The following is a 17,657-nucleotide window of genomic DNA, read 5'->3' on the forward strand; positions in this document are numbered from 1 at the left end:
CGTACGACACATAAAAACGTTTTCACGCGAGATTTCCGGTCTTCTTCTCCAGGCAGTAGATAAGCGCGAGGAGCTTTTTTGACTCTCGCCATGCAGTTCATTTTTGTTAAATTATATTTATGTATAAATGTTGAGGTTGCTGCTGGTGACCCACCGTGAGCAGGTGAGACTTTGGGGAGCCTTTAATGACACTTCAATATGTGGAAGTTATAATTGTGCGCGTGTGCTAGCTGTTAGCTGCTCTTTAGCCGGGTGAACACGTGCAATGAGTCCACGCAGTCGAGGACTCAGAAAGTGGTAGAATGAGTGTTTCGTTTAAGTAAGGAAACCTGCGTCACGTTTACTGTCACGCAGAATAGAAGCACGATAAGTGTAATTAATTATTTACGTTTTTGACGAACCGTGTTATGCTGCTTGTGTCACGTTACAGCCAATCACTGATTTAACTTCTCATACAGGTCTGGATGATGCAGAGGGACTCATCTTTCTGCCTGCAACAGGGCGAAGTTTCATTTCCTGATTAAAGGTAAAACTGGTTAAGTTACATGCATTTGTGTCAGTGCAGTGCACATGATGAGCTTGTTATCCCTGTCCGAGAAAACAATACCTTGTGGAAAACAATGGTATCTGAGCTGCTGTGTTTATTCGTGAAACCCACATGCTGCTGATGGATCGTCACTGATGACCTGTGTTTTTGCAGATTCGTGGCTCATCTGTTCTCCTTCCCACTGAGTGCCCAAGGAAGGAACCACAGTGAAAAGGTTTGTATTGCACTGGGTCTTGTGATCTGTTGCCACTTGTTCAGTGATGAAAACTGCTGCATAGGAAGTGCCGTCTGATGCGATAACTGACGATATAAAGCTGTTCTGAGAATCTGCAAAGCTCTTTGCTGTCAGCTTGTGTGATCTGAGCACTCGGTCATCCACGTGTTGTTTCGTGATACAGGTGCTGTAGTAGTAAGAGAAAGGATGGAGAAGATTTTTGGGCCTTGAAGACAGCAGGTCCTGAGCAGGTAAATCATGCAAGAGTTGTGATTTTAAAGTCAAGCCAGTGATGATACAAGTTATCCCTGTCTGAACTCAAGTGTGGAGTCATGGTAACCTGAGGCTTGACTGCTGATGTTTTTTTATAGCAAAGTTTTGCTTGAATATTGTATTGATCATGTTGTATTTTAGTGTTATGGTCTTATTTTTTTATTTTCTAACTTGCAGATTGAGTTTGTGTGGAAGGACAGAATACCAACCTCAAGTCTGATGCCAGAGGAGAATAAATTCAGTATTTGTCTTTATGAAAGATGAAAACCACGTTGGATCAGAAATGTGTTTTTAATAAAACTACAATGACGTATAAAATTCAAGTATAAAAAGTAACATGAGTCCATATGTGCTGGGAAGAACCCCCAGCATGTGTTGGTCAATCTGTGCTGAAAGATGATCTGTAAGATTTCTTTTTCAGATTTTCTAGAAAGTACTGCTCCTCTTGGAGATATTCACGGTCCTGTTGGGGGCAGAAAAACAAAATCCAGTCAGTCAAATCTGAACACTTGAATTCTTGACAAATTATTTCAAGCATTGCTGGCTAAATAGTGATTGTATTAAAAAGCCGTGTGCACTGTGATGCCTCATGTTGACTGAGTTTCCAGAGCGCAATAAAAGCCTGTACTGGATCATAACACTTGTGTTTATCTGAAGTCATTTCTTTTGGATTGTTTGCTGTGGTTCCATTTTTCCCACCAACAGTTTAGCAACAGTTACCAAAATAAAAGATGTGAACAAACCTTGGTGCAATTAATAACCTCAGACTTGGAATTAAAATCTTAAACAGACTGTACTGGTTTATGTATTTTTTCAGTTTATGTCTAGGATAAATTTAAAACTAAATGGATTAATCTGTTTCTTAAATGTAAAAATTGCTGCCTGCACTGTCCTGGTGGCTCCAAGGTTTCTGTGGTGACCTTGCTTTGGCAATAATTGTGATTGGTCAGATGCTGAATGCCTGAACATACATGTGAAACCCTGGGTTAACTTAGTTGATAACCAGCTTTGCATGACTACTTACCCCAACATGTGCAACTGGGATAAGGGGACCCAGATAATGGAGATACGCTGAACTCTCCTTACAGAACAGTCTCAGTTTTTTGAAGGGTTTCTTAATTTTAGGACAGTAAATTGATAAATATGGAAATAGGAAAGCGTTGGGCTGGTTTCAACCTTCCAAACGTCACACCACCATTCTGATTGTGTTTGGCCAGAGCAGACACTTGTGTTCAAAAGAGTGGTAAACGGACTGGTTTTCTACTCTACCTGAGTCACAAGGGTACTTTGTCATGCTGCCTGGAGCAGTCAGGCATCAAACCGACAACCTGCTCTACCCTGCTGAGCCACAGCCACCCCAAGGAACACTAAAAATGTCAGTATAGCACGCTGCTGTACAGAAATAAACAGAGGCCATGAAGTCTATGATGTGCAGTGGAAGTGAGCAATTTCTTTGGGCAGGTTTTGGGCCAATTACTCAGTCACGCACATCGCCTGCTACTTCTGCACAGAGGTGAATGTGGAATTGGAGCCAGGGTGGTGGGAAGAAGATGTGTTTGGCTTCACTGAAATAGATTTCATCCAAAAACATCCACAAACAATCAGACCTGTGTCTTAATTTAGGATCAAATAAGGTTGGCTCAAGTAAGAGGTAAAAATTTCACATGTGAGGAAAAATAGAGCTTGTGAGCTGCTGTTTGTCGTTTCTGTTTTAGTGATATTTGACATTTGCAACTAAAAATGTGCTCACCTTTTCTGCAGTATATCTCCACAGAGCCAGATTGGCCTGAAGTGCCATAGACTGAGAGCTGGTAAATGAAACTGGAGGAGGAACATTCAGGGTTGCAGGCAGCTCTGAAACTGAGTCTGTAGGGACAGTAACAAAGGCCAGTTAGAGATCACAGAAAATGTGTTACTTTAAGCTAGTAGAGAAGACCAACATTCAGCCTCACCTGGTAAAACGGGGGCAATAATTTGTGGTAGAGGTGTAAGAGGAGGGTTTTGCCTCAGCCTCTCTGTATCCTTCTGCAGGTGACTTAATCGTATTTGCTCCTGTAACAACAGGTGTTAAGATAACCACCACATCCACTCATTTATGTCCTTCATAAAGTGACACACATACCTTTAAAATCCGTTGCTCCTGCTGCCTCAGGTGCTCTGTTTGGCTGTGAATATTTCTCAGTCGCGCATTGTGCTCCGCCTCCAATCGTTTCGCCTCCTGAAACGCTCGTTCCCCCTCCTCATACTTCTCTGCCGCGAGCTGTGAAGAACAGTGTAGGGAAAATATGAACACACGCCGGACACGAAACGGCACACAGGGATCGGTGTAGTGTGAAATTACCTTGCTGAAGGCCTCGACCTCCTGGGCTCGCGTTTTGAGTCTCAGGGCCGTGCTGCTTAGTCTTTCTTTCTCTCTGTCCAGCTCTTCTCTAAGTTCTTCCAGAGCCTCTCGCTCCCGTGCCACGGCCAGCTCCTTCTGTTTCAGCTCGGCCGTGCGAAGCTTCAAGTCAGCTTGCTCCTACAAAAGTTTTTTACATTTTTTGTGTGTTTTGACGACTTGTGTGGGCTAAAGAGATGACCTAAAGCTCAAGCTCACCTGTGCCAGACTTATGATGGAGCCCTCCCTGTTCTCCAACAGACTGCTGACCTCACGCTCAGCCCTCTCATGCCTCTGCTTCTCCTGGGCATGGAAGAGTGCCCACTCGGCCGCCAGCTTCCTCCTCTCATCCGCGCAGTGCTGCATCACTGACTTCTGCTCCTCCAGTAACGCGCTCTGAAAACACAGAGAAGGCCAAAGAATCAAGCGACGGTCAAGTCGGCACAAAACACCTGCGCTGCTGCTGCGGATGTTCGTTGGCCTCACCTTGGCTCTCTCCAGCTCCTCTCGCTCCACGCTGATCTGTGTGGTGAGGACACGCCGCTCTTCCTCCAGGCTTCTTTGGGTCGACTCGGCTTTGGCCTGCTCTGCTGTCATCTTCCAGCGCTCCTAAAGCACGCAAAATTAAATGGCATCTTCAGTCTTTAATGAGAAGAGGCTCAGTTTATATTATAGGTGTGTTTTTTTTAGCTGTTTTCCTCACACTTATAAAGTATAGTTTAAAAATGAATAAGTAGGATGCTCTGAGCACTTTAGAGAACCTGCCAAAGGACAGAAGACCACTGTTTATGACTGTGGTTGCATGTTTTTTGTCAACATCGTACATCAAAATGAGCTTTGGGCTTTATTTCTTCAGCATTAAAAGCAGTTTTTTTGGCTGTGAGGCTTCTGGCAGTTCGGAGATCAGCTCGGTGCGGTTGGGATGCACGTCTGCTGCATACTTTCTGTCTGTGTGAGGCTCTGCAGACGCAGGACGACTATCTTCTGTCTTTTTCTTCTTCTCAGTCTGCGCAGTTGCTCCTATTGTTATGATTTCAGTTAAACATGAACCATGCTTTTGTTCGTTCGCCCATGTTTAGTCTTATTGCTTCATCAAGTGCTCGGCCATATTTCTACAAATTCCAAGTGCTTAGTTGTCTCTTGGTGTGAGGTAAAAATTATTCTGCAATATTTCTTAATATGCAAAGGGAGTGTTTGGAAATCTAAAGTATGACATTTTTTGTTGACGCACTACTGCAGCAGGTCCCGGTGTATGATCTTAGTCTGTTACTGTCATTTCTCATAATCACCTTCTCAAGCTGTCTCTGCTGCTCTTTAAGCTGAGTGTCCATCCTGGAAATAATGTCCTTCAGGTAAGCTTTCTCCTCTGCCATGGCTTTCTGCTGCTGGGCCAGATGACCCTGCATTGCTGAAATGCACACATACACACACACAGAATGACGTTAAGCCATCGCGTTCTCGGACAATCTGCATCTTGACCCATTTTGCACAAAGTACACGTGTGTGTGTGTAAAATACTTCGAAGCTGCTGGTCTCTGTGCCGTGCCTCCTGCTCCAGGCCGTGAGCGGTGTGTTCGTGCGTGCTCTCCACCCGAGAGGAAAGCTCTCCAAGACGCGAGGAGAACTGCTCCATCTTTTCAATCACCCCTGCAACGGACCTGGACAAAGGCAGTGGAATTAAAACTTTTACGTATACGAAAAGGTTGCTACATCTATCAGCACTGGCGCTGATATCGTGCACAAAAGAAAAAGAAGCAAAAAAATTCAACGTGTGACTGTAAATTAGACTTTTTGGGAATTTTCTTACCTGGTCTGAGATGTTGCGCTTGTAACAGCATCGATCTCTTCTTCCTTTAGCCTCTTCAGCCTGTGGATCTGATCCTCATAGTCTCTCTTCATCTCCAAGATAGATTTTCTGAGCAGCAATTCAACAAATATACACTAAACATAAAGTCATCTATTTGCGATAAAAAACAAAATATTTGGAGACTTATTGAGTTATTTCACCGAGTTATCTGGATAATTTAGTCGAGTAAATCCCAAAACCCAAATCAATTTCAATAAAGCAAAGAAGGCTGGTTTTCTTTTCCTTTTTTTCTATGGTGTTGTCTCACAGTGTGTGTGTTTGTTTGGGAGAATTATTTTTTTGAACCTATAACTTCACAGCCAGTAAATTTGTTGCTAACTGTAGAAAAATAATCATGTAACGTAGAATTTGTTCTTGCTTTCATTTCATAGTCAACCTGCTGCCATAAAACAGGTTTTCCCACGTTTACCTCTGAAGGTCTCTGAGTCTCTCCACCTCACAGTCTCTTTCCTGCTGGGCCTGGGCCATTTTCCGCTGGTACTGAGCCTGGAGCTCCGAGCGTTCCTTCTCAGCCGCTCGTGTTACCGTTGCCAGGCGTTCCATTAGGTCTTCGCACTCATGTCGCGCTTGAATCTCCCGCTGGGCAACCGAATCCTCGAGCAGTTTCACACGAGCTCTGAAAATACACAGAGAGACTTGGGTTACAGACACATGTATGTAGAAGACTTCCACAGTTTCATGTGCTAAACTGAATTGATAAATTGATGTGGTCTAGGAATGGACTACTTGTGTGCATTCTCCAGGAGCTCCATATCCTGTTTGTGCCGCTGCTGCATGCTCTCCAGCATCATTTGGCTTTGGTCTCGCTCCAGCTGCAAAGTCTTGACCTGGATGATGACACGATAAACTTTAAAGCAGCTCACTGCAAAAAATAAAATAAAAAAAATACAGTAACAATGCTCCCCCGATCACACCTCCCATCCTTCTTGTCCATCACATCAGGACATACCTGTCCCTCCAACTGGATGACACGGGCCTGTAAAGCTTGATAGTCTGCAGGTTGTTCTTTTTCTTTAAGTCTCTGCAGGAGTCCCGCATCAACAACACCGCCTAGGCCCAGCAACTGAGTCTGCATCAGCTTTGAAAGAGAGTAGCCAAATTAAAAACAAACCAAAGGATGAATCTGGTGATTTAATCTATCAGTAGGTCTTTGGAAGTGAGGAGGTCCTTACCTGGTTTTGGAGGAGCAGCTGCTGCAAACTGTCGGCTGAAAATGATGCCTGTTCCAAAGAAGAAAGCATTAAAAAGACAACAAGAAAAACTCAAAGAGCACAAACCTGTCTTAGGGGGTATTTACTTTAAAGGGAATGGTGTTGTAGTTCCTCTATGCTCATTTTGTTTTCTTTGTTCTTTTTAAACGTACTTACAGAGGTTTGCACTTGTTTTTTCCCGCTCTACAAACTGCAGGCTTTTGTTATGTAGGAGTAGGTAATGGATAATAGGTATTGATTTGCAATTAACTGGACATGAATAATTTGAGCTTATGACGTAAAGGTCAACAGTGACTTATTTTAAATCTTTATACAGCATTTTCTATATGTTGACAATACACACTGCACTTGTAAGTTATAAGACTTTTTGTCCACTTTTGAACAATAAATCTTTAAGTTAACCTCGAAGACCTTGGTGGATATGAGTCAAATTATAATGAACTATTAACATGACCTCACTCTGCAGCTACAAGTCTTATCAGAATTCATCCAAACCTGTTGAGCTATCGTGTTCACAGACAGGCAGAAGGACACGTACACACACAAGCAGTGCCAAAAACATCACCCCCTTGGTGGAGGTAAAACATATCTATTACAATTATGACAGCCTTGATGCATGAAGGTAACAGTACCTGTTGTGGGAAAGCAGCTGACGTGTTTAGCGTTGCATTTTGCTGCGGAACTGCAGGAAAAACAAAAACAAAAAAACATGAGTAACAACCACACCGAGGCGTTACATCTGATATCAAAGCGCTGGAGAGAAATCTGATGGTACTTTAGTGAACCGAGTCATTTCCCTGAGATTACCTACACCACATTGTGCCGGGCAGTGCAGTAGACAGGGGGCTGGGCAAAGGCAGTTGTTGTAAGGTTTCATTTGAAGCCTGAGTGGGCTCAGTTAGCACCTTGGATCCCGTGCTGGATGGAAAGTGGTGGGGTTTGGACTGAAGCTGAGGCTGGCTAATGCTAACAGCAGAGGCTAACATGGGACCAGTATCGCTAGCAGAGTAAACTGAGGGATAAGGCGAACTAAGAGTTGATGGATGGAGTGGGTTTGGTGGGGATGATGCTAAGGTGGAGGGGAGGTAACACTCGCCTGTGGGTGTATACTCGTTAACTACAGAAGGAGAGTGTATGAGAAAAGGAAGACACGCTTTAGTAAAATATGAACTCATGACTTATTTCTATTTTAAAATGATGTGATAAAAGGTAGGATTAGGTATTAGATGGCTTTTTTAAGTATACAAGAAGCAGCCTAACTAATTAATTAACATTAACTAGCATGATTGTGTGAGAGGAGTGGTCAAAAGGGCTTCTGCTGTAAATGTGCAATGGCAAATTTGCTGGCAATCTGAATCGGTGACTTTAATAAGTTGGAAGGATAGCTACCATGATTAAGCCTTTCTTCTCTGACAGGCGTGGAATGAGCAGCAGGACCGAGGCGTCCGGGAAAAGTGTCACTACATAAAATATAAGGAACATTTTTTTTAAAAAGGGCCAAATCGTTAACATGGATTTAATGGACTTACACAACAAACCCCTTACCTCGTTTCTTTGATTGAAGGAAGCGTGTCTTCTCTGCTTTTGGGAGTTTGTGACGTTACTTGTTTACTAAAAATGAGATCAGGTCATCAATCATTACTGAGCAACATGCTCTTTCTGTCTCTGTAGCATTTCTGTTATTGTCTTCAAATTGCACCGTACCTAACACTGAAGTCAGTGAAAGACTCTTCCTGCTTGGATGTTTTTGCCTCTATGTTTAACGTGGACAGAGCCTTCCTCCTGCTCAGTGCCCCAGCTAACCAGTCATCCTCATCATCCCCTTCTTTCCTCTGGGTTTTAGAAACCTCAGGCTTGGCATGTTTAATGGTATTGTCAGCTGGGGCTGAGCTCTCTTCTGGTGTTTTTGCAACAGATGTGGAATGGCTACCAGTGAACGAGGTCTTTCTCTCCAGTAAAGGAGACGAGGGGCTCTTTGAAGCCTCTGCTGGATTCTTTGTCTTATCGACGCCCTCCTCTAGATAGACGGGCTCATCTTCTGTCTTGAGGCCCAGCCAGTCGGCTGAGTTGCGTTGTCGAGAAGATGTGGGAGTGGTGGGCTTTGGCTTCTTTTCTGGCGTAGATACACTCATGTCCTCAGCAGAAAATCTGGTCATAAGAAAAAAAAGATTACTTCTGTCCTGCTGAAAGCTGCAGGCATGAAGCAAACTGTAAATAACAAAACCTGGGCACACCTGACAGACTGTCTACGAGACTGACGCCCTTCAGAAGTGGATCCCAGTGTGGGCTGATAGGATCCAAATGTGAGGTCGTCGTCTAAATGCGGCTCTGATAGTTGGGAAGAAGATTAGCTGCTTCATTGTTTTAAAATAGTATTTAATTACAGCCAAGTTAAGGACAAAACTATGGTGCTCTATCACCTTTCCCAGCAGACGTCTTCTCCTGTTGCGGCTTCTCTTGAGACTGAAGCTCGTCCTTCCTCTCGCCCGTTGGTGGTCGCTCCAGAAGACGCGGTGACGTGAAACTCTCCAGAATCTCATCAATTCTGGTACGAGGTCTCTGAGGGGCGTCGGCTCTGAGAGCAACAGGCAACAGAGGTGATGCACAAAAGCAGCTAGGCTAAACAAACCAGACTGAGGCTAGTTTGTAAAGTCAGAGTTTGGTTATGTTTTTAGCTGCAGCCCAAAGCAATACCACAGTAATTATTCATCATTTGAGCGCTATAAATAAGGACAACAACGAGAGAGGGAAAAAAAAAAGTGAAAACAGAGCTGTTACCTCTCCTTGGGAGACCAAAGCGGTGTCTCTTTTTTCTTGGGATTGTTTTTGTCACTGTCAAATCCGAGTGCATCCATTAGGTGATCCTTATCATCCTCAAACGTGAGCTCGCCTTTCTTTGTTGCCTTAGCTGATCAACAAAGAATAAAACACAAGCATTCAGCATTTGGCGATTATTTAAAAAAAGAAAGGAAACTAAAGGATCCTGGTAAGTTTAAGGCTTACTCGTTTCATTCTTTAGCATGGGAGATGCTGAAGGAGATGGCACGGATTTTTCAGGTTTGGAGAAGCTAGATTTCAAGTCAGGCTTTGAGTCACCTGGAAGCAAATCATTCAGGGGGTCATCTAGATCTGCAGATTAAAAAAATAAGAATCTTTATATCATGAATAATGGATTTGGGCCCCAGAGTGCAAAAGAGTAAAAAACACTTAAATACTTTTTAAAAAAAACTTTTTTTCCACATTTCCTATACCAATACAATAACTTGAAACTGTACTTTGTTGAACTGGATTCATTAAGTGACACATTTCCCAGTTGTGAAACATACACTTTATGGCCACTTTGTTAGGCACACTTTTCAATTGCTCGTTAACACAAATATTTAATCAGCCAATCACATGGCAGCAACTCAGTGCATTTAGGTAGGCAGATGTTGTCAAGATGGCCTGCTGAAGTTCAAACTTTGCATCCGAATGGGAAATAAAAGCTCATTTAATTGACTTTGAATCTAGAATGGTTAATGCCAGAGGTCAGATGAGAACACCGACTACTTTGAGCTGATAAGAAGGTAACATTAACTCAAATAACTTGAAAAACCAAGTTTTGCAGAAAGCATCTCTGAATGAACCTGTCGAACCTAGAAGCAGATGGGCTACAGCAGAAGATGACGATACTGAGTGCGATTTCAGTCAGCTAATAACAGGAAATTGAGGCTACAGTTCACACGGACTCACAGTCAACCTGAGTAATATTTCTGATCATGCCCATCTACCATTTATTGAACAAAATACAAATATAAATAGTCTGTTGTGAAAAAAGTAAGTGTACACAAGCTAGATCAAACAGAATCTAGCTTTTTCTTTGCAGAAATCAGTTGTTTTAGTTGTTTTGCATGTCTGTCAACAATCTCTGACGACTGTTTTTGAACAATTTTGAGCAAAATCTCTTTAATTGTAATATGTTTGACAGTTTTTTCCCCTCTATGCTTTCAGTTGACTTTCAATTAAACTTCAACTTCACTCTTTAATAAAATGCAGAACTCACTCAGCTGACTTAATAAGTGCAAGCCAACGAAACAATTAACTGCAGATGATGTGAGGACATTTCAGGCTTCCTGGGGACTTTTTTGTGTTTATTAAAAATGAAAAATAAAAAAAATCTGCTTTTAGAGTGGGTAAGTTGTGGTGGCTGCTCCTCTAAAAATTGTAGCTGATTCTCTTTAGAGGGGAACAGTTAATTTCAAATCATTTGGAGAGCTTTAAAAGTCAAAGTCACCGGCAAAAACAACATTTTACTTCTGACGACACCACGAACTTCAATGGCAAAGAAAACTAAAGAATGCAGATGAAGTTGTGACATTTTGTTTGAATATATGAGCTTTATCCATAGGCACCATTTCAAATTATTATTTATACTTCTCCCTTTACATGTATACATATCATAATGGAATAACTGGAGGGTAATCGCATCTGGTTGTTGGATCATAAAAATGCAAATCTAATTCCTTCCGTATACTTCCAGATTTGTTGATTCGATGTGGAATAGCAAACATTTTACAGTGTACACCTCCACTGTTAAATACTACCCACAAGCACCCACTGATGTGACTTAACTGCAAGTACAGCACTAAACACGTATCAACACTAATGTACCTTCAGCGTAAGGAGTCTGAGCAACACCTTCGTCCTCACCACCACTGTCTGAGTTAAAGCAACATTTTGAGAGAAACAAAGCAAAGCTGCAAGTCAACAACACATCTGCACCTTGTTCATTTATACAAAGCTCAGTCGAGGAAGCGGATGCCATGAGAGGGAGCGGGGAGACTCGCTTACCAGAGAAGGTGAACTTCTTATAACTCCGCGCTGAGGATAAAGGTACAGAGTTCGGCTTCTTCCCCCCTTTGGTGGGTTCATCTGAGGGAAGCGAGGCAGACAAAAGCCTTTTTCTGATCGCTGCTATTAATGTAAAACTTCAAAGCTGGTAATAATGTGGAGCTAATAATGAGAAAGTAATTTATGCGAGAACACTCTGCACTGAATTACCTGCTCCCTCTGGTTTTGCATTGCTCTCGAGCACAGCAGAGTCTTTCTTTGGTCCTTCGCTAACAAGTGGCTTTGTTTGCGCGGGAGCCGAACTAGGCTTCTTCTTTGATGCAAAGAGGTCAGCGTCCATGTCGTCCATGTCCTGCACGAGGACAGAGAGGAAAAGTGAAACGTGCACAGTGTGAACTTTATCTCTGCCGCCGCAACCTCACTTAATGACCCACCTTCATGCTCTTGAGTATGTCGCTGGGATCAGCCACTGACACATCCGAGTCCTTGGACAAAAGAAGAAAATATAAAGAGACAAAATAAACACAAAAGGACAAAAAAACTGTGTGAATATGACCCCGTTTGCATATTATCCTACATACCTCAGTGTCCGCACCATCCATTTTTATCTCCTGTGCTAGCGTGCTGAAGATATAATCAGTAGCAGACGAGCAGGAAACGAAAACAGAACATGAAGAGGAGTAATAATTTACAGCTGGCACTTTGCAATTCACAAATCTTCCTTCTAACTTACCTATACATAGGTCCATCACGTGATGCTTTCGTCCTTACTGGCTGCTCTAGTTAGCAAATTATTGCAAGAAAATATTACGACACACTTTAACATAAAGATAGACGCTAATTCTGATAAAACTGCACAACTGCGCTCACTTACTGTCATCATCAAGCAAGCTGTCAAGCAAATCATCCCTGAATGAACCTTAGAAAAGCAACAGAGGTATACAGTCAACTTCAGCATGGTGCAAGCGAGGCATACTACTGCTGCTGCCTATATCTGTATTTGTGGTGGTATGACATCCTCATTGGATCAGGAGGACGGAGACACACTGGGTTATATTTTAATGCAGAAATAGGCATTTATCATTTTATAGTCAATGTTTTGCTGAGGTACAATCATGAGGGAGAAGGATGTAATTGTGTGCCAGATACAACATACTTTAATATAAAGTGGACCAGACCAGTGAAACTCCCCTAACTGTCACTGTACAAAAGTTTAAATTTTCTGCTTTATAGTTTATATATTACTTAATTACTTTGGTGTAGTATGAATGGCCATGGGAGAGCTCCTTATCAAGCTGTAAATCAGTTAAAAGTCTAATTTTATGCCGTGCTTTAGACTGTTCAAAGCCACCCAGCAGGTCAGTGTTGTACCAAAAGCAATTCATCGTTTTTAAACTCTTGTAAATGACTTCTTGGCATATAATCTGTCAAACATATCTTTCATGATTGCTATCGAGCCGTTTGGAGCCACAAACAACATTCCTGTCACAAGGTAGAAGCTGCAATCAGTTTTGGGCAAACTAACTTATATATAAGCCTTTATTTATCCAGCTAAGTCTCACTGACATTAAAAGTGTCTTTTTAAAGAGTGATCTCTCCAAGAAGGGAGCAGAAATTGCAACAAATACAAAATAATAGTTATATAAAGACACTGTGTTTTTATTTATTTTATATACAAAACCCCTTAATAAATCATGTTAGCTACAGTCTATATATCAATATAAGCAAAGACATTACACATTGAAACAAATACACAGAAACATCGGAAATCACTACTTGGTACAAGACCCTTTAGAAGTCTTTGTCGAACTGATTCTGGGCCCCAGGCCTTATGTTTGATACTCCTGAAAGTTTATAAAAAATAAAATTTAAAAAAATGGAAAGTTTGTAGGATTCAAATAGCACAAGATTAACTTACTTTTCGAGGCTTTCCCCTTCGGCTTTGTAGCCTGAAAATAGCAGTGAAAATAAGTTTATTAAGTTAGCAGATAATCATGAAAAAAGTGAATGATAATGAAATGATCCTCAGTGATAATGAAACTCCGTTATATCGTCAATGAATAAATAAAAAGAAATGTCGAGTGAGAGCACAGTTTGACTTACCATGTTCAATCTGTGCTGGTGGGTTTACAGTGTAAGAGTAGCCATTGAGCTAACAGTGCAAAGGAAAAGAGAAGAATAAATTTTTACTGTCATTTTTTATTTATTTATCATTTCATCGTCACTGTTAGCAGCTCTGGGTTTAAGAGCAGCATAAAATGAACACACATAAGCGCCTCCTGTCTCCATTGGCAACCGCTCAGCTACTCTAGCTAGCATTTGTCAAGAACATAGCACGACTGGAACCTTTCGTCTTAATTACTGTGGTTTAAATAGTCACGTATTGATACAGCTCGTTGTGTTTAGCATCTTAAAGTTGGCCAGCAGACTAACGGTAAAGAAAAAAAATCACACCGCCCCCACACAACACATTTTCACAGAAGGTTGCACCTTAGCCACAGTGCAAACAAAAGCTAACTAGTGCTCCAGCGCTAGGCTTGTGATTAGCATTAAATGTAGCTACATACAAAAAAATAAGCAGTAAACCACGAGCTTCGGCGTTTGGGCCACTCAGTGCTGGAGTAGCGGGTGCCACAATCGTACCGACCGGCAAAACATACGTTTCCTGTTTACTGTTTGAAGTGCATTATGGGTAGAGTAGTTTCAAGTAACCCTTCGGGGAAAGCTGTTTAAAAAGAGGCTTTTGATTTGGGCTGTGTCTAAAAACACTGAAGTTCGTCGTTTTGAACGTGAGCTGGTATTTTAAGCCAAAGTGCTTGGGCCTGCTTAGTGAGGTCTGCCAAAGTGGTTTACCAGCAGGTGGCATCAAAGCTTAGAAAATGACTCCAGGCAAATCACAGCTAAGTAATATTTTAAAGTCAGTTTACTACTACTGCTACTACTACAGCAACTATTAGGACTAATACTAATACTATTAAAATTCTAAAGCCTTTTCTGTTGTCAGAGACAGCTGGCAAATTGACTAGAAGAGTACCTTTAACCTAAACTTCAAGTTTTATAAAAGTCATAAAAAAATTGAAAAAAAGAGTAATCATCTTTAAAAGTTTACAAGTAGATTTTTAAAAGAGCTTTTTGAGCAGTTCTGATGGCAAACGGAAGTTTGTCCCACAGTGCTGAAGCTATACATGCATATGTGCTCATACATAAACACTAATTTTCATGTAGGGTGGAACAGAGATGCAGTGGTTAGCGCTGGGTTCGAATTCAGACTGCAGCCACAGTGGGGAGGTTACATGCTCTTCTTGTGTCTGCGGGGATATTCTCTGGGTACCCCACACATCCCAAAGACATATGTGTGGATTAAATTAATTGGTGACTCTAATGTGATCATCAGTCTCTATGTCAGGGTTGTCGAACTCCAGGCCTCAAGGGCCGGTGTCCAGGTTTTTAGATAACACCCTGGGTCAACACACCTGCATCAAATGATTAGTTCATTACCAGGCCTCTGGAGAACTTCGAGACATGTTGAGGAGGTTATTTACCCATTTAAATCAGCTGTGTTGGATGACGGACACATCTAAAACCTGCAGGACACCAACCCTCTAGGCCTGGAGTTCGACACCTGTGCTCTATGTGTTGGGTCTGCAACACACTGACAACCTGTCCACAGTGTACCCCGCCCCTACCCTCCCATGAGCTCTGAAATGGATAAATAAAAGACGATGGCTGAATGTGAGCTTTATATCTTAATGGAATTTTCCAATATTGATCTAATGTTTAATTTGAACTGTAAAGTTTATTTTCTGTGATGATTTGTGTGGACTGAGTTTGAATGTGCAGGAGGACAGTCGTTTTCCAGTAAGCACATTCCTCAAAGCCGTCATTCATCATGTTACAGAGTTACATACAACTCAAGCTGATTTTGTGTCCTATTCATTGTAGTATCAAAACAGTTTCAGCACATGAGGTCTGTACATGCTCGATATTATTTCCTTTTTCCTGAATTGGTGAGTCAGACAGGAGCTGTTAACAGAGACGTTTCCTTCCTCTGCTGGCAAATGTGGACAGGCCTCATTTCCCCTCTGCAGTTTTGTCGAGACTGTCGGATAAATGCACACAAATGATAATCTGTGGCAATTTGCCTTTGATAAAATACTCTGGGTGTGCAAATCAGATTTTATTTATTTTCCAAATGATCTGCTGTGCACGTCATGTGATCAGTGTACTTTACAGGAGTGCTTTGTTTACTGTAATGTCAGCTGACATTTTAAATGTTGGTAGGAGGCAAAAAAAAAGCACTTTGACCTTCTGTGTTAGAGTGGAAAATAAATACTTCTATGATATGAAAACCATTTTAATAAATCACCAAAGTATGGAACAGTTATTATTAGTGCATATGACAGAGAAGCCTCCCTGTTGTTCAGTGGCACACAGCAGAGCATAAATGCCTTTTAATGCTTTATTTAGTTGCTGGGGTTCCTCTGGGAGAGCAGCATAAAGCTTTAATGTTTACATGCCACATACAGTGCAACATATGACATAAGCTCAATACTTCAGAAGAAATGAGGCCTCTTGTGAAATGCTGAGATGCATCCTGCCAAAGGATCTCTTTGTGCACAACAACTTAACACAAACCATATGGAAAAGAAGCAGGAAAAAAATGTATGTGTCATGCTATGATTTACCCATGAAAGTGGTAACATTTGCAGTCTTCTCCTGGAGAAAAAAACACAAGAACTGACTACTAATAAAGTAAAAATTATGTTTAATTAAAATACTCCAAAAGTGAGTCAATCTGCAGATACGCCATGTTAAAATACTCAGTTTTACCACCGATATAAATATGTTTACACCCTTTTGCAAAAACCATTTGGGCCACTGTAGCTAAGTTCTGTAATCATGACATGTGAATTTTGCTCTAATGTTCCCATTAAAATTCTGCTAAGGCCTAAAGTTATGCAAAACATGGGAGCATGGATGGTTGGTCTTGATCAGCATTCAGCTGCACTAAAATATATGTAATGGAGTTTGTTGTTCAGTTTTTCTGGTTAAAACATTTTGTTTTAGACCTATTTTTCCAATAGCCAAAATTAGCATGCCAATGGACTTTGCTCACCAAGCTAGCTAGCCCTGAGTGGTGTTAGCTGTTTTCAGGCCTCCAAATAGGCGTCCATCTTTTATGTAATCTATGGTTAACCATAGTGTGAGATGAGACTATTTACAGTATGAAAGATGTGTGTGGTCATACTGGTTAGTGACCTCCATATGAAGCCTAAAGTTTAGCAGTTGATGAAGGAGGGGTGGGAGTGACAATAAAACCGAGGACAGTGTACGCCCTTCAGCTAACGATGTCAGTTACAAGTTGTAGCATTAATAATAATGTCAACACAGTGAACTTCATGTTTTGTTCAGTATGACTTCAAACTTCTAACTGAACCCATATCAGAAAAATGTTTAAATGTGAGAGAGCTGAGGACTTCTAATATAACGGTTCTGTAATAGTAGAGTAAAAATAGGATACCAACCTTCTTGGGACAAGGGAAAATCAAGGGTTGCCCAATAACTACATTGAATTCTTTAGCAACTGATTGCACGTAGTTCGAGCATGCAACACCTTCAACCTCTGAGTGACTACTTTTGATCGGGAGGTTGCCTGGTGAGATGCGACCTGTCTCCAAGCAATGATGTTCCAAACCACACAGACTGTAATGACAAATTGATAAAAGTTTGCAAATGATTGCCATCTAATTTAGAAATGTAGAAAGATAGCAAACACCTTGCAATCAATCTGTGGCAGTCTGTTCCAATGAGTACAACTCATCTGTCACATGTGTCTTTGCAATACGGGACTCAACTGGTTATTAGCTGGTTGGATGTAGCTGATTATATGCTCATATAAAAACAAATATATTGAGCATCTATGTTATTTTGCAGTTAAATTGCCAGTCCTGGAGTAACTATCTCCCAGTTTGTTGTGGAATTTGTACATTTTCAGTTTCAAATTGAAGAAATTTTTGCTGAACTCTGAATGTTAATCGTTAAATTGAATTTCTGTGTATGTAATTGCACAGATTTATCACAGTTAATCACAAACAGATTGAATGTAACTGCTAACTTGACCCCGTTCAGTGACAAACTGTCTTATTGCCGTCTTATTCCTGTTTGATCACCATCCTGAAACACCAAAGTTAGTTTAAAGTTGGCAGCTGACTGCAAGTGGTCACAGTAACATAACCAGAAGTCTTTTTGCGACTAATGCAGTCGCCCCCTGCTGGCCACTAGAAAGAATGCATCATTAAGGTGATTTGGCCTTGGATTCACTTCTCCCATCTAGAAGC

General features: G+C 41.4%; 1 protein-coding gene, 1 long non-coding RNA gene and 2 other non-coding genes across 7 annotated transcripts; 3 read left to right on the top strand and 1 right to left on the bottom strand.

The window, feature by feature from the left end:
* Window positions 1-8: 8 nt before the first annotated feature.
* On the top strand, window positions 9-1,672 carry LOC102076287 (uncharacterized). The gene is made up of 5 exons (XR_269085.4): window positions 9-163; window positions 459-526; window positions 701-761; window positions 946-1,012; window positions 1,212-1,672. It is a non-coding gene; the product is annotated as an uncharacterized LOC102076287 (long non-coding RNA).
* On the top strand, window positions 801-872 carry LOC112846803 (small nucleolar RNA SNORD49). Its single transcript, XR_003219976.1, has one exon. It is a non-coding gene; the product is annotated as a small nucleolar RNA SNORD49 (small nucleolar RNA).
* Window positions 1,043-1,112, top strand: LOC112846802 (small nucleolar RNA R38). The gene has a single exon (XR_003219975.1). It is a non-coding gene; the product is annotated as a small nucleolar RNA R38 (small nucleolar RNA).
* fbf1 (Fas binding factor 1) lies at window positions 1,307-14,145 on the bottom strand. 4 transcript variants are annotated; one of them, XM_025906860.1, is made up of 32 exons: window positions 13,980-14,145; window positions 13,423-13,471; window positions 13,238-13,268; window positions 12,194-12,238; window positions 12,053-12,098; window positions 11,901-11,943; window positions 11,754-11,804; window positions 11,530-11,671; window positions 11,320-11,400; window positions 11,140-11,187; window positions 9,493-9,618; window positions 9,268-9,397; window positions 8,910-9,064; window positions 8,724-8,817; window positions 8,194-8,637; window positions 8,035-8,100; window positions 7,879-7,949; window positions 7,122-7,171; window positions 6,451-6,498; window positions 6,228-6,356; window positions 6,005-6,105; window positions 5,688-5,894; window positions 5,219-5,326; window positions 4,930-5,069; window positions 4,701-4,819; window positions 3,898-4,020; window positions 3,631-3,807; window positions 3,376-3,552; window positions 3,157-3,294; window positions 2,987-3,086; window positions 2,785-2,900; window positions 1,307-1,497 (listed from the first exon to the last, which is right to left on the bottom strand). In XM_025906860.1, exons 2-32 carry the CDS (start codon window positions 13,423-13,425, stop codon window positions 1,414-1,416), a joined length of 3,393 nt encoding a protein of 1,130 aa, XP_025762645.1. In that variant the 5' UTR covers window positions 13,426-13,471; window positions 13,980-14,145; the 3' UTR covers window positions 1,307-1,413. The 4 variants fall into 4 exon arrangements, with proteins under 4 accessions (XP_025762645.1, XP_025762644.1, XP_025762646.1 ...); XM_025906859.1 differs by having other exon boundaries at window positions 13,887-14,145; XM_025906861.1 differs by lacking the exon at window positions 13,980-14,145 and adding an exon at window positions 13,588-13,863.
* Between the last annotated feature and the right edge of the window lie 3,512 nt (window positions 14,146-17,657).

This window comes from Oreochromis niloticus, linkage group LG4, assembly GCF_001858045.2.
Source record: "Oreochromis niloticus isolate F11D_XX linkage group LG4, O_niloticus_UMD_NMBU, whole genome shotgun sequence".
Taxonomy (NCBI): domain Eukaryota; kingdom Metazoa; phylum Chordata; class Actinopteri; order Cichliformes; family Cichlidae; genus Oreochromis; species Oreochromis niloticus.